General features: G+C 36.7%; 2 protein-coding genes across 7 annotated transcripts in view; one reads left to right on the forward strand and one right to left on the reverse strand.

Annotated features, from left to right (window-relative positions):
* Positions 1-311: 311 nt before the first annotated feature.
* Positions 312-2,843, forward strand: LOC117689171 (uncharacterized). The gene is made up of 2 exons (XM_034469211.2): positions 312-408; positions 570-2,843. Exons 1-2 carry the CDS (start codon positions 386-388, stop codon positions 2,599-2,601), a joined length of 2,055 nt encoding a protein of 684 aa, XP_034325102.2. The 5' UTR covers positions 312-385; the 3' UTR covers positions 2,602-2,843.
* A 4,801-nt stretch (positions 2,844-7,644) lies between these two features.
* LOC105329343 (ral GTPase-activating protein subunit beta) overlaps positions 7,645-14,846 on the reverse strand; it is a 38,331-nt gene continuing 31,129 nt past the window's right edge. For all 6 annotated transcript variants that reach the window (XM_066089182.1, XM_066089179.1, XM_066089181.1 and 3 more), the window contains 9 exons: positions 14,626-14,805; positions 12,161-12,233; positions 11,878-12,051; positions 11,386-11,524; positions 10,549-10,686; positions 9,992-10,243; positions 9,666-9,816; positions 9,324-9,440; positions 7,645-9,129 (listed from right to left, as the gene is read on the reverse strand). In XM_066089182.1, coding sequence (XP_065945254.1) covers positions 9,012-9,129; positions 9,324-9,440; positions 9,666-9,816; positions 9,992-10,243; positions 10,549-10,686; positions 11,386-11,524; positions 11,878-12,051; positions 12,161-12,233; positions 14,626-14,805 — 1,342 coding nt within the window. In that variant the 3' untranslated portion in view covers positions 7,645-9,011. The remainder of the gene's footprint in view (positions 9,130-9,323; positions 9,441-9,665; positions 9,817-9,991; positions 10,244-10,548; positions 10,687-11,385; positions 11,525-11,877; positions 12,052-12,160; positions 12,234-14,625; positions 14,806-14,846) is intronic.

The raw sequence follows: 14,846 nt of genomic DNA on the forward strand, positions 1-14,846 counted from the left end.
TTTGAAATAGTTTCACAATCCAGTCCAAATAAATTCACAGTCGAGTCTGAACAAGTATTGAAGTTAATTCATTTCACCTTACTGTAAATTTTTAACCAAAGCAGGACGGACAAAATTGTAGGACCATGAATCCTATAATCCCCTCTTCCTCTGACAGCAAATAATTTCTAATTTAGTTTATGGAATTTTTGTATTTCTATATACCGGAACATGTTTTTTTTCATACGATTACAAATAAAATTAATCCTTTATAATCCAAACATTTTTCATTTCCTTAAATGATATCCTTCCGTTTTCAATACAGAGTTGTACAAGAAAATAGCAGCACATAAAATATAATAGCAACATAAACTTTCTCCTCAATAGATATCTGAATTCATTCAACATGGAGTCTTTCCCCCAACAAATGTAAGTGCATTAATTGGTATCCTAGTTGTTTCTTTAATGTATGCAATAAGACTACCTTTTCTATCCGATGAATTTGATTTGTTAGTATTATAATAATATTGTGAAAAGTTAAAATGAGAAACAGAAATATGTTTCCAATATATTCTTTCAAATAACAACAGATATAAGGGACTGCAGAACATTTCGGCGTCCATGTTTGTGGGACTGTGTAAGAAAGTGGGGACCTCACAAGAGGTAGCCATCATGAGGGCGACAGAGGACATCAGATATATGGTGGAGAGACGAGTGACACCTTATGATGGGATCATAACGATGATGAGTGGAAGTCATAAAGAAGGGTTCAGACTGAAGGGATCAGATATTGACTTAATGTACTGGTTCAATGACCACCGAGTGATCATGGACATGTCTCAGTCTGAGTATTACAACACAGCCAATACAGTCTTGATTCTCTCTGACAGTTCTGAAAGTCCACCAGGATTCACTTTACTCCAGTTACTGACACCATCAAGATACAGAGAAGTCCAATCAGCATGTGTCAGAATGAATGCCAGAGTCTATATATCTAGTTCTACATTCAGACAGGTAACTTGTTCAGCAGTATTTTCTAATTCTACTGTACATGGGCCGTGTGGTAGTGGTGATATAGCAGGAGTAGAATATGACACTGCCGTCTGTTTTGTTTGTGACTTTTGGCCTCAATCTGCCTCCTCATGGATAGACAGATGTCACTCATGGCCTGATCCTGAAGTTGTTGATGACATTGTCAGAAACGGATGTCACCTTGTAGCAATAGGACACCCATTAGGACCCCATGAAAATGAAGAATGGAGAATTTCTTTTTCACGGGCAGAATATAAACTAGTTTATTCAATGAGCCACTGTCAGTTTTTGACATATGGTTTGTTAAAACTTTTCTTAAAAGAAGTTTTAAATCAACAATCAGAAGAAACCAATAAACTGTTGTGTTCCTATCACATGAAGACAACAGTTTTCTGGGCGATTCAACAAAACACACTACCTCACTGGTGTCCACAAAATCTCCTGGCCGGTTTCTGGGTCTGCTTTAAACTTCTCCTTAAATGGGTGTATAAAGGGATCTGCCCAAACTTTTTCATCCCACAAAACAACATGTTTCTGACCAAGGTCTATGGCTCAGCACAAAACAGATTGTTCCTACAGTTACATGAATTGTACAAGAAAGGTCTGGCCTGTCTGTTACAGAGTTCCTCTATCAGGTCCTACATCATTCATGTCTTGTACAATCCTAGACTTTCTATTTGTACAGATGAGAGTATGATTAGGTCTGAAGTTGATTTTGATATGCTAATTTTTGCGACATTCTCAGCTGTTCGAATTTCAGCTAGGTCTCTGTATCAAACAACCAAAGCCATACACGTGATAGAACAGTTTGTGGAGTCACCAATGACACATCATCAAGTGGTAATAATACAGAGAATTACAGCCTTCATCCTTCAGAGCACTTCTTTTCTATTAATACAGAACATACACACTAATACAGGTGTCGACAAACAGATGTATATTGCAGACAAACTGTCCTGTCACATGCTCAAATTAGCAGCCAAGTTTGGGTGTGTATCTGACATGTTGTACATTGCCATGTATTATTACAAGACACTCAGATACAGGGAAGCTTTATCTGTTATAGAGATGACAAAGGTCAAGTTAGCACAGCCATATCTGATGTATAATGAACGTGTAGACAGAGAGAGGTATACTGAGGCTGTAGGGGGACAGTCCTGGTCTACAAAGATGAGACAGGCTGTAGCAGGGGATATCATACTTGACACCACAATCTGTTATATCAGTGAACTAATTCCAGAACAACAGTCTGCTCTACAGAACAGACGGCCTACATTAAATATCCCAGTGTTTGTAATGTTACACTTCCTAGAGTTCTTGTGTTACAGACAAATTGATACAACATTATCACAAGCAGCTCTAGATGAGCTACAGGTCCTAGTCCACCATGATCAGGGACAGTATATACTTTATATAGACAGAGACATCTCCTGGGAGATCCTGGGGATCTGTCAACAGATCACAGGGAACCTCCAGGCTGCTCTATACTCATACCAACAGTCACTGATCACACAGTATCCATTACAACAAATACAAACTGCCACACAGAGGAGAATACAGGACATAGTTCTGTCAACACAACACCAGTAAATAAATCAGTAATTTGTAATATCCATCAACAAAACCAACATGTACAGATCTATGTACAGATTTCTACACGCCAGTTAAAAAAACATGTACAAAGTAACATACCCCATCCATCCCTAAATCACAACTATATACCGTATACCTACATGTGTGTTGGAGGACAGTACATCAAATGTGGTTTATGCATGGTTTATGTGTAGCCTTTTATTCAGGACTTTCTTTCTTTATTTGTAATATTTTGAATAAAAGCAGTGTATTGTACTTTCTGGAGTTGTTTTATTTGGGTTATTTGTTATCATTAAGTTAGACTAACTCAAGGGAGCAGGTATACTCTGATAAGTTTAGTTCAATTTAATGCTGTAACAATATTCTCGAGGGACTAATATTTGATAACAGAGAGGGAATGAGCTATGTTTTGATGTTCAATTTTGATGAACCAGTTTTAAATAGTTGAATTTGTTAGGTATCACAGCTAGTGCATTGCTTTATCACAAATCTGATATATTTCCTTTTATAACTGATAATGAAATTGTATGCATGAAAAATAAAAATATCATGAACTCTTTAAAAAGAACATAGGAGTATATATACACTAGTAGGAAAAATATTCATCTCGAAAACTTCCTGGTTTATGCATGGTTTATGTGTAGCCCCTTATTTAGGACTTTCTTTCTTTATTTGTAATATTTGGAATAAAAGCAGTGTATTGTACTTTCTGGAGTTGTTTTATTTGAGTTATTTGTTATCATAAAGTTAGACTAACTCAAGGGAGCAGGTATACTCTGATAAGTTTAGTTCAATTTAATGCTGTAACGATATTCTCGAGTGACCAATATTTGATAACAGAGAGGGAATGGGCTATGTTTTGATGTTCTATTTTGATGAACCAGTTTTGAATAGTTAAATTTGTTATGTATCACAGCTAGTGCATTGCTTTATCACAAATCTGATGGGTTTTGTTTCGATAATCCATTTTGATGAACCAATTTTCAATTGTTGAATTTGTTAGGTATCACAAATCTGATGTATTTCCTTTTATCACTGATAATGAAATTGTATGCATGGAAAATATAAATATCATGCACTCTTTAAAAAGGACATAAAAGTGTTTACACACCTGTAGTAAAAATTTTCATCTCGAAAACTTCCTAGTAGTTATCTTTTTGTATAACTATGCAAAAATTGTGATAAAGTGTCAATTTTTTTATTGTGTGAACTCAGCATCCCCAATCCAAGACAAGTATGGGGCCTCAGAAGGGATTCAATGCATAACATAAAAATAATTATGTTACGAAAAGGCTGCTTTAGTGTAGTTAGTACCAACGTGAGAGTCAAGAGTTTGATATCCCATGTTATTATACTTTCATGTTAAATACTGAAATCTGATTGGTTTAGACGGAGTTGGTAATCCGTTCTATTACCCTCAGTGTTAGCAACACACTTGGCAAAGAGTAACACTATATAAATAGTGCCTATTTGGGAGGGTAACAGTTAAAATTGACACCCCGAGAAAACCATTGTCAACCGACGCGAAGCGGAGGTTGACAATGGTTTTCGAGGGGTGTCAATTTCAACTGTTACCCTCCCAAACAGGCACTATTTATTTTGTTATACTGAATGTCTTAATTTTTAAGAAAATTTTACCGCTTTTATATAGGAATAACGTGAATTCTACAGCGAACCGTACGCACATATTTTTCGCGCATGTAACATTTTTTAATGTTACCCGTTGCTAAAAGCGTTGCTAACGCTGAGGGTAATAGAAAGGATTATGAACTGCGTCTTAACCAATCAGATTTCAGTATTTAACATGAAAGTATAACAAAACGAATTGTTACATGCGCCTAAATTATGCGCGTACGGTTCATCGTAAAAATTCAATGCATTTCTAATTAAAAGCAGTATAATTTTCTTTAAAAATAAGACATTTAGTATAATAAAATAAATAATGCCTGTTTGGGAGGGTAACTGTTGAAATCGACACCCCTCGAAAACCATTGTCAACCGACGCTTTGCATTGCGTCGGTTGACAATGGTTTTCGAGGGGTGTCAATTTCAACAGTTACCCTCCCAAACAGGCACTATTTATTTATTGGTAATCTGCTTTGTTAGATTTTCTTTAAAAAAACCCAGAATGCACTGCACTTTTTCAGCGTAGTACATCTATGCTATATAAATCCTTTGATTACCATATGAAAATAGTTGAGTATTAAATATATATTGACAAACTGACAGGAGGCATAATAGAATTGAATGTACTTGTAAACAGTGACAGTAATTAATGTAAAGATTCAAAATGAGTAACTTGAGCACTAACCCCAACTGCCTTTTTAGAGAAGACTATCAGAGGCGGCGAAGAAAGAAAACATTATGAATTTGTAAAAGTTGGATTTGAAGTACTTCATTAATAAAATTGTTTTTTGCATTTCAGTATTTGCATAATACTGTAGACCCAAGTGCCATATAATATTTTCAATAGGTATTTGTGAAAATTCAGCAGATTTTGGTGATGTGTTTTCAATGGTGTTGTAATCTGTGAAGATTCTGCAGTTTTGGGGATGAAAACATGCAAGTGAGATCCTCTGTTACTTGTATTGATGAGATACATGTGCAGGTTCTACAGATTGTATAATACAGCACTGACATGCACATGCTTGGGGAGCAACAGATCTTAGCTCTACAGGAAAACTTGGGTGGGAGATATGACAAATTCTACCCACAGAGCTACAGATCTGCAGATAATGTTCACAAAGTTCTTCACTGCTATAAAAAGAGGAACATATACTGTGAGATCATTTTTATTCGTGGAGGTCAAATTTCGTGGAAAGCAAAAATTTTCCTGGTTCGTGGGGACATAATTTCGTTGGTAGGAGGTTCTATTTTGTAAATAAATATTATATGCGTGCGTATACCAGTATACGTTCCTGGGGATGTACATTCATGGGCAAGGGTTACCCATGAAAGCCACGAACATTGGTCCCCCATGAACAAAGATGATTCCACAGTACTTGAAACATAAACCTTTTAGTTCCTCAGGGGCCATTATTACTGCAGGAGGCATTTTAATGGCATATGATTAGTATTTTGCTAATGAAAAGACCCACTTCATTAAAATCATAAATATAATAGCTGAAGTTCATGAATCTAAGATAGATAGTAGATAAACAGTACCAATTAAATTGAGAGAATATGCAATGTATACATATAAAATCCGCAACCTGAGTAACATTCAAAATGCACATTAATAAGTTTCACATTAATAATATTGTAACAATATAAGGCATCAAATATATCTGATGTATATGTAGAAAGAGTTGCCATGAGAGTGACATGGGGCAAAAGAAGAAGAGACTAGGAATGAGGGACTAACGGTCATTACATGCTGTACCCTAGACTAGAGTGACCCAACTGACTAGCTATTGGCGTGCTGTAGCCTAGACTAGAGTGGTCCAACTGACTAGCTACTGGTGTGCTGTACCCTAGAATCTGACAGATTAGAGTGGCCCGACTAACTAGCTACTGGTGTGCTGTACACTAGAATCTGACATACTAGAGTGGCCCGACTGACTAGCTACTGGCGTGCTGTACACAAGAATCTGACAGACTAGAGTGGCCCGACTGACTAGCTACTGGCGTGCTGTACACAAGAATCTGACATACTAGAGTGGCCCGACTGACTAGCTACTGGCGTGCTGTACACTAGAATCTGACAGACTAGAGTGGCCCGACTGACTAGCTACTGGCGTGCTGTACACAAGAATCTGACAGACTAGAGTGGCCCGACTGACTAGCTACTGGCGTGCTGTATACTAGAATCTGACAGATTAGAATGTATTCACTGACTAGCTACTGGCATGCTGTACACTAGACTAGAGTGGCCCGACTGACTAGCTACTGGCGTGCTGTACACTAGACTAGAGTAGCCCGACAGACTAGCTACTGGCGTGCTGTACCCTAGAATCTGACAGATTAGAGTGGCCCGACTGACTAGCTACTGGTGTGCTGTACCCCAGACTCTGACAGACTAGAGTGGCCCGACTGACTAGCTACTGGAATGCTGTACACTAGAATCTGACAGATTAGAGTGGACTCACTGACCAGCTACTGATGTGCTGTAGCCTAGAATCTGACAGACTAGAGTGGCCCGACTAACTGGCTACTGGCATGCTGTACACTAGAATAGAGTGGCCCGACTGACTAGCTACTGGCGTGCTGTACACTAGACTAGAGTGGCCCGACAGACTAGCTACTGACGTGCTGTTGCCTAGAATCGGACATACTAGAGTGGCCCGACTGACTAGCTACTGACGTAGCATATACGAGACTCCTTGAAAAATTTGTGTATGGGTTATATGCTACTCAGGGGACCGTTAAGGCCAATTGGCCACTTGGCCACTTGTTTTTTTTTTGGAGAACTGGAATAATTATTAATTTTGGTTATACATGTAATTATAAATGTAAGAGCTTAAACTTTGTTGTTCATTAATCAAGGGTCATGAAGATTCAGGATGAATTTTAAAAAAAAGTTGATGCTAATTGTACCAATCTAGTTGATGGTATTTTATTTCACTAGAACCATTTACTTTGAACTTTGGTAAATAAAACACATGTACCGTGGAGTGCTACTTGGACCTATCCAGATGGTGCGAGGTACACCAAATTTGCTGGATACAATTTACTTGCATTTGTTTTCTTATAAATTATTATATATAAAGAATAGATACACATGTACAACCAAGTTACGCCTTGATCAAAGAATGGTTAACATGACTACTGTCAAAAGAGTGAACTCAAATTATCCGCATTATCTTTACTGCAACCGTCTGTTTTCTGTTTACTGTTTCAGTAAACCATCAACAGTATAGGGTAAAATAACTGTTAAAACAGAACTCTTTAATAATATATATTTTTTGATTCTTCAAAATTACCACAAATATTGATACCAATAATTCATTTTCCTCATTCACTGTATTGAGTTCTGCCTCTATTTTAAGATTCTCTATTGAACTTTTACCGTCAACAAATGATGACAATGTGTAAAGTATATATAATTAATAGCATTTATTTAACAACACAAAACAAAGATAAATAATATTGCACACAAATGAGAGGTCAAATCCTGATATCTAACCCTAAACACATAATATCTGATCCTACTACACATGATATCCTGATATCTGGTCCTATTACACATGATATCCTGATATCTGGTCCTACTACACAGGATCTTTTTTTTTTACTTTGATCAGACCTGCAGTGCTTTTTATTTCCACCATAGAGGATGATCTTTTAAGAATCACAGATTGTTTCTTCTCTTCAGTGTGGGTGACTAGAATTCCAGTACAATACAGCGTCCAATGAAAAAGCCTGTAGGATCTTGTCATATACAGCGTCCAATGAAAAAGCCTGTAGGATCTTGTCATATACAGCGTCCAATGAAAAAGCCTGTAGGATCTTGTCATATACAGCGTCCAATGAAAAAGCCTGTAGGATCTTGTCATATACAGCGTCCTATAAAGAATCTTGACGGATCTCACCATACGTCACTTATTCAAATATCTAACAAACTCTATGTTAGCAACCATGTGGTTAAATGATTAAAATGACGCACAAGAAAAATGATTAGCATTTACTATATGAAGTATGTGTACATCACTGATTGTATAACTAAGTTCATATAGTCATTGAAACCAAATTGGGTACTGTTAACCATGTATTATACTTGCATTAAATATCTTATCCGTTAATGGGCGGTTATGAAATGAATAAATGTCCGCTAGCAAGTAGTGCTTTCATTCATTTTATTCAGAAACCAACACAGGTCTGAAACAATAAAACCTATCAGCAGCTGTTGCTTAAAAGTCTGGCTTACTTGGTTAACAGCACAATAGAAGTTCAAATCAACAAAGGGGAGAAACCCTAGCTGTATAAAAATAAACAAAATATGATCCAACTTCATATACTCCAAATATATCATGCAATAACGTTTGTTCACATAATATCACATTCATCAACATTAGCACCTCTAAACAGAAGCTGGCAACTAACAGAGAAATGTTGCAATTGGCCAAAATCAGTGTTTTCTTAGAATACAGCTCTCATTGTTACAAGGCATAAGTGGAGTGTAAAACAGCTGTTTATTAACCCTTTCAGGTAAGTCTTGATGTGCCTCTCACAATTTTACCTAAATATTAACTCCTCGTGTTTATTTCCGAATCTATAGTACGTCTTGAAGACATCAAATTTTCTTAAAATATTCATTTCATGATTATCTTGTCCAAGTTCCTATCTGATGGTGTTTATAACTCTTCAGAGAGAATAAACATGAAACTTCGCTCTATATCAGTTAGAAAACCATATCATCAGATTTGACTCTTCCTTGGCCTCAGCGCACGATTTGTTCCTAGGAGCAATCACTTGTGAACATCTTGGAATAAAGCTGTGTAGAACTCGGATTCCGTCATCTTCAGATGATACTTGTCCACAATTTCCTGAATTTTTATTTTTCTCCTAACATGAGGAGGTTGATACCTTACAAAGAGAATAACAATCCCTAATATTAGGAAACATTTCTTGACAATGAATTGATGCAGAAATAGGTCAATTCTTGATTTTTCTGTTTCCGCCCTTAAGACATCTTAAAACTTAGGTGTGAACCTTGTATGTAGTTAAAACTTTTGTTTGAATCCATTGTATTGTAATACATCATCTTGATCAGTACTTACGAGTCGCTCTCTAGTCTTTTCCGACGTCCGATATTTATCGCTGTCTGCCGGACCATGGAGCCTAGCGTACGTCTGCTGACCACCATTCCATCAACAAGAGGAATCGCCATGGAGATCCTGTATTAGCAACAACAAAAAATTGAATTAAACAAAAAGCATTATTTCTACGAAATATCTTCCACTTCTTTTGTCTCCATTATCATATTGTAGTCTTTTGCAAATCCTGCAATAACTTGTGGAATGATTGTAAAATTATTCAATTAGCGACTCTCCATGCTATACATTAATTCTACGATTTCTACGAGTGATGAGTTCTGAGCTGTCACTGAGAGTTTGACTTACTTCCCAGTGTTTCCCTCCATGTGGATCCGGAACAGTCCGTTTTGTAGGGCGTGGATGTAGATCAGGAAGATGTCCTTGTCTTGTCTCATGGACGAGCTGCTGGTCGCAGTGTACTGCTCCAGACCCGTGCTGGTCATCGGAAGTAGGTCACCTGTAAAACAGTAAATAACCAAATTAATATAAATATTTAAGTAATATAAATACCCAATAACACATGAATCAGTGCAACAGATATATATCTTGAGTTGCTCTCATTGGTAACATCAACATTCTCTTTGATAATGTTACTAGTAACAAAGTCTTTGTTGACTTATGTAAAGAAATACCTGTGGGAAAATTTTCATGGTCCTCAAAGTTTTCCAGCCACACAACAAAAATTTTTGTGTCTGGTCCAATGGTCACAGCGGACGGTCGACCGAATCGTCGAGTACGGAAGGCGGGGGCGTCGTGGGGAGAACTCGGACTCTCCATGGTTTTATTGCGAGGCTCAGTGAGGGGTCTCTCCAGGGAGAGCGTGGTAGGCTTGGTCCCCCCTGGTCCCTCACTGGGGGTGCTGACAGAGAGTTGTGGAGACTTGTCTGGAACAAATCAACACTTATTGTATTTCTTGTCTACAGAAATATGCTGCAACTGGAAAAAGTGTCTACAGACTCTATTTGCACAAGACTTAACATCTTTGTAAGTTTATGCATATTATAATGCTTCACTGTATTCCTTATTCATAAATTTATGAGTCTTTAACCATAAGTTATAAAAAATCTTCACTATTGTTTAAAAATCTTATTGCAAATTCTTTCACTGTGGACAAAGTGATGTTAGAGCACCGTGATAGCACCCATTGCATCACTTGTGGGTTTGAATTTGAGTCAGTAGAGAGGCGTACCCCCGTCGTTCTGCAGCCTGTGGAAGTTGTCCAGGGAGGGGACAATAAAGGCGACCTCTGAGGACACGTCCGCCCAGTACAGCACCTGTTGCTGACCGTCATAGATACTGCCTCCCGTCCCCACACGCGGGGCGTTCTCTACATAAATAAAAAGTCAGAGATTATATATAATCTACACTAGCTATAAAATGCATCATTGTTTTTACCTTTCAGTTTTATGCTTCTTTCAATTTTGAATTTTTTCTTTACTTGTATGCACTAAAAGGTCAGAAATTGGTTTCAATAAATCTAGCCGAGTTTTTCCCCTTTATTTGCAAATTTTAGAACACACTATGCATAAATTTCTAAACACCTCATACCAGTCACTGAATATTGCTCTTCTATTGAATATACTTTTGTTTGAGCCTCTTTATTATTCATCATTTTACTGTGAACAATTTTTGTCTAAGATATTCCTTATGTTTAAATTTATAAGAAAAGCCTTAACTTTCTTACAAAGGGGTGTAACTCTGACCAAAATCAAATTATCTGAACATCACTTGGCACACAATATATCTTATGTTACAATACAGTGATAAATTTTGCAGTGACTGTTATGTTGACCCTTCTCTTGAGTCGGTTTATTGAGCCAGTTTATTGGCCCTTCTCTTGAGTCTGTTTATTGACCCTTCTCTTGAGTCTGTTTATTGACCCCTCTCTTGAGTCAGTTTATTGACCCCTCTCTTGAGTAGGTTTATTGACCCCTCTCTTGAGTTGGTTTATTGAGTCCTTTTATTGACCCCTCTCTTGAGTCAGTTTATTAACCTCTCTTCTGTACATTGTAATCCTGATCAGTACCTTGGATATCCTCAGGCTGTGAGATTTTCCAGCTGGTGCTGATGTGACCGGTCCAGCCGGCATGTTTCTGTACGTCCACCGGCCAGCCCAGGGAGTGGAGGAACTCCAGGAACTGGCCCTGTATGCCACGCTGAGACCCCTGTCAACAAATTACCAAGAAAGAATACAGGCTTCATGTGATACACAGTGTTTTAAATAACCACACATAAACTTAGCTAAATACCCCTTTTTAGGGTCAAATTTACAGAAAGGCTGGGCTGACAAGAAGTTTTAAATTAAGTTTCACATTCACACAAACACATTACATACTAAACAGAACATCAAAGCTGTAGCAATAGTACTGTTCAATTTTTCTACTTTCTGATTTATTCTTGATACCCTTTACTTGTATAGGAAATAAACAACAACCAATGAACTATTGATTCTTTGGTCTGTAGCCCCTTGGTGTAGTATCTACTTCCTATGTGAATGTTTACACAGTTAACAGCTTACCACATTGCGTAGAATGTCCTGAGCCAATCGCTGGCCAGACTTGACATAGAACACATGAACTGTGTCGTTGTCACGGGCTGTAATTGTATCCAGCATCTCCAGGTCATTGGTCAGACCTGGATTAGTGGTATCTAAGGTAACCAGGGAGGGTGGAAGACTGGTGTTGCTCTGCTCCTTTGTAAAACAAAATTGAAAAAATCCTATAAAATTGTAACTCTTTCAAAATTTGATATAACTGCTCAATATATAGATCTGTTGCTGTGGTGATGACCTGTGAACTTACCTTGAGAGCCTCTAGTGACAGAAACCCATAATGAGACAGGAACAGACGGGCAGCCTGAAATTCCTCTGTTATTCTGTAATTAATCAATATATATAATCAATAGATATTTTGTCATTGACATACTGTAAATGTACTGTTAAATACTTACAAAGGGTGTTTATGCTTAAAAACTAACATAAAGTAAATATTATTTAACTCTCAAATTGAATTGATATTTATAAACCTTCTTTATGTTTTTTGTTTGGCATACAAAAAAATAAATTGCATTTGATGTTTACATTCAGTTAACTTTAATACTGCTAATCACTTTTATTGAAGATTTACACTCAGTATTAACTTAGGTATTTACACTTAACCACTAGCTTTAGCAGTTTATACCTCATTACAGTTGGCACTCGATGGCTTGAACTTCGATCTCTCGAAGCTCTTGATCGTTCGAAGTGAAATCACGGTCTCGTTTTTTTTTTCTATATTACTAAGCAAATTAACTCTTGATCTCTCGAACTCCGATCTCTTGAAGTTCTTGATCTCTCAAAGTAAAACCTGGATCCCGTTATATATATTTCATTGTTTTTCACTCTTGAAACTCGAAGTTGTTGATGTGTGCACGTGCGACCGATCAAGCATATAATTATAGCTCTGCGTGGACCTTACCTAAACGGTCTAGTGAATGCCTGAGGGCTACCATGGTAGTGATAATTAGTTGATTACATAAGTGACACTACCCCTTGCTTCCTTCAAATGGTAGATAGGTAATTTGAAACTGATCTAATAGTTTCCACAACTTGCGAAAATTACGGTTTTTAAACCACTCTTTACTTAACATAACATTCTTAAAAGTTTTTTAATGTGAAAAAACCCCTAATAACCGCACAACAAAGTTCTGTATTGTTTAAATGAATGTAGCATGAAATACAAATGAAATTATGTTACTCTATCCTTCCATGTTATAAATATAAACTTTAAGCTACTATAATTTTAGAACCAAAATGACCGGAACAAATATTTAAGGATTTTTTAAAAATTTCGATCTCTCGAACTCTTGATCTCTCGAAGTTTAATCATGGTCCCCTGAAGTTCAAGTTATCGAGATTCACCTGTACTTATTTTTAAAGGGTTTACACTTTACTATGTGAACTTACATTGTGGGTTTACACTTTACTCCTTACTTTGGAGGTTTACACTTTCGGACTTACTTTGGAAGTTTTCATTGAACCACTTACTTTGGAGGATTGCTTTATATTACTTACTTTGGAGGTTTACTTTATGCTAACTACTTTGGAGTTTTACTTTATGCAACCTACTTTGGAGGTTTTCTTTATTCTACTTACTTTGGAGGTTTACTTTATGCTACTTACTTTGGAGGTTTACTTTATTATACTTACTTTGGAGGTTTACTTTATTCTACTAACTTTGGAGGTTTACTTTATTCTACCTACTTTGGAGGTTTACTTTATTCTACTTACTTTGGAGGTTTACTTTATGCTACTTACTTTGGAGGTTTACTTTATTCTACCTACTTTGGAGGTTTACTTTATGCTACTTACATTGGAGGTTCACTTTATTCTACTTACTTTGGAGGTTTGCTTTATTCTACTTACTTTGGAGGTTTACTTTATGCTCACTACTTTGGAGGTTTACTTTATTCTACTTACTTTGGAGGTTTACTTTATTCTACTAACTTTGGAGGTTTACTTTATGCTAACTACTTTGGAGGTTTACTTTATGCTAACTACTTTCGAGGTTTACTTTATGCTACTTACTTTGGAGGTTTTCTTTATGCTACTTACATTGGAGGTTTACTTTATTCTACTTACTTTGGAGGTTTACTTTATTCTACTAACTTTGGAGGTTTACTTTATGCTAATTACTTTGGAGGTTTACTTTATGCTACTTACTTTGGAGGTTTACTTTATGCTACTTACATTGGAGGTTCACTTCATTCTACTTACTTTGGAGGTTTGCTTTATGCTACTTACTTTGGAGGTTTACTTTATTCTACTTACTTTGAAGGTTTACTTTATGCTACTTACTTTGAAGGTTTGCTTTATGCTACTTACTTTGGAGGTTCACTTTATTCTACCTACTTTGAAGGTTTACTTTATGCTAATTACTTTTGAGGTTTACTTTATTCTACTTACTTTGGAGGTTTACTTTATTCTACCTACTTTGAAGGTTTACTTTATGCTACTTACTTTGGAGGTTCACTTTATTCTACTAACTTTGGAGGTTTGCTTTATGCTACTTACTTTGGAGGTTTACTTTATTCTACTTACTTTGGAGGTTTACTTTATTCTACCTACTTTGGAGGTTTACTTTATGCTACTTACATTGGAGGTTCACTTTATTCTACTTACTTTGGAGGTTTACTTTATGCTACTTACTTTGGAGGTTTACTTTATGCTAATTACTTTGGAGGTTTACTTTATTCTACCTACTTTGGAGGTTTACTTTATGCTACTTACTTTGGAGGTTTACACTCAGTGTCTTGGTTGGGGAAGGGCATACTCTTCACCTCCTGCTGCTTTTTCTGACCAATCTGAGATTCAAATTGATCTTGCTTCTCAATGAAAGACTTGAGTTTGTTCAGCTCTGGGCACTTCTCATCCGTTACCAACGATTCCAGAGTCGGAATACTTTTCTCCCTAAAACAGGAAATGACTTAAATTAGGTAGTTAATTGTACA

The sequence above is a fragment of the Magallana gigas genome, chromosome 6 (assembly GCF_963853765.1).
Source record: "Magallana gigas chromosome 6, xbMagGiga1.1, whole genome shotgun sequence".
NCBI lineage: Eukaryota > Metazoa > Mollusca > Bivalvia > Ostreida > Ostreidae > Magallana > Magallana gigas.

Excerpts from the sequence above, each read along its gene's own strand:
- LOC117689171 (XM_034469211.2), top strand. The coding sequence starts at position 386 with ATGGAGTCTTTCCCCCAACAAAT. Across the intron at positions 409-569 it reads GAGTCTTTCCCCCAACAAAT|ATATAAGGGACTGCAGAACA; the intron begins GTAAGTGCATTA and ends AAATAACAACAG.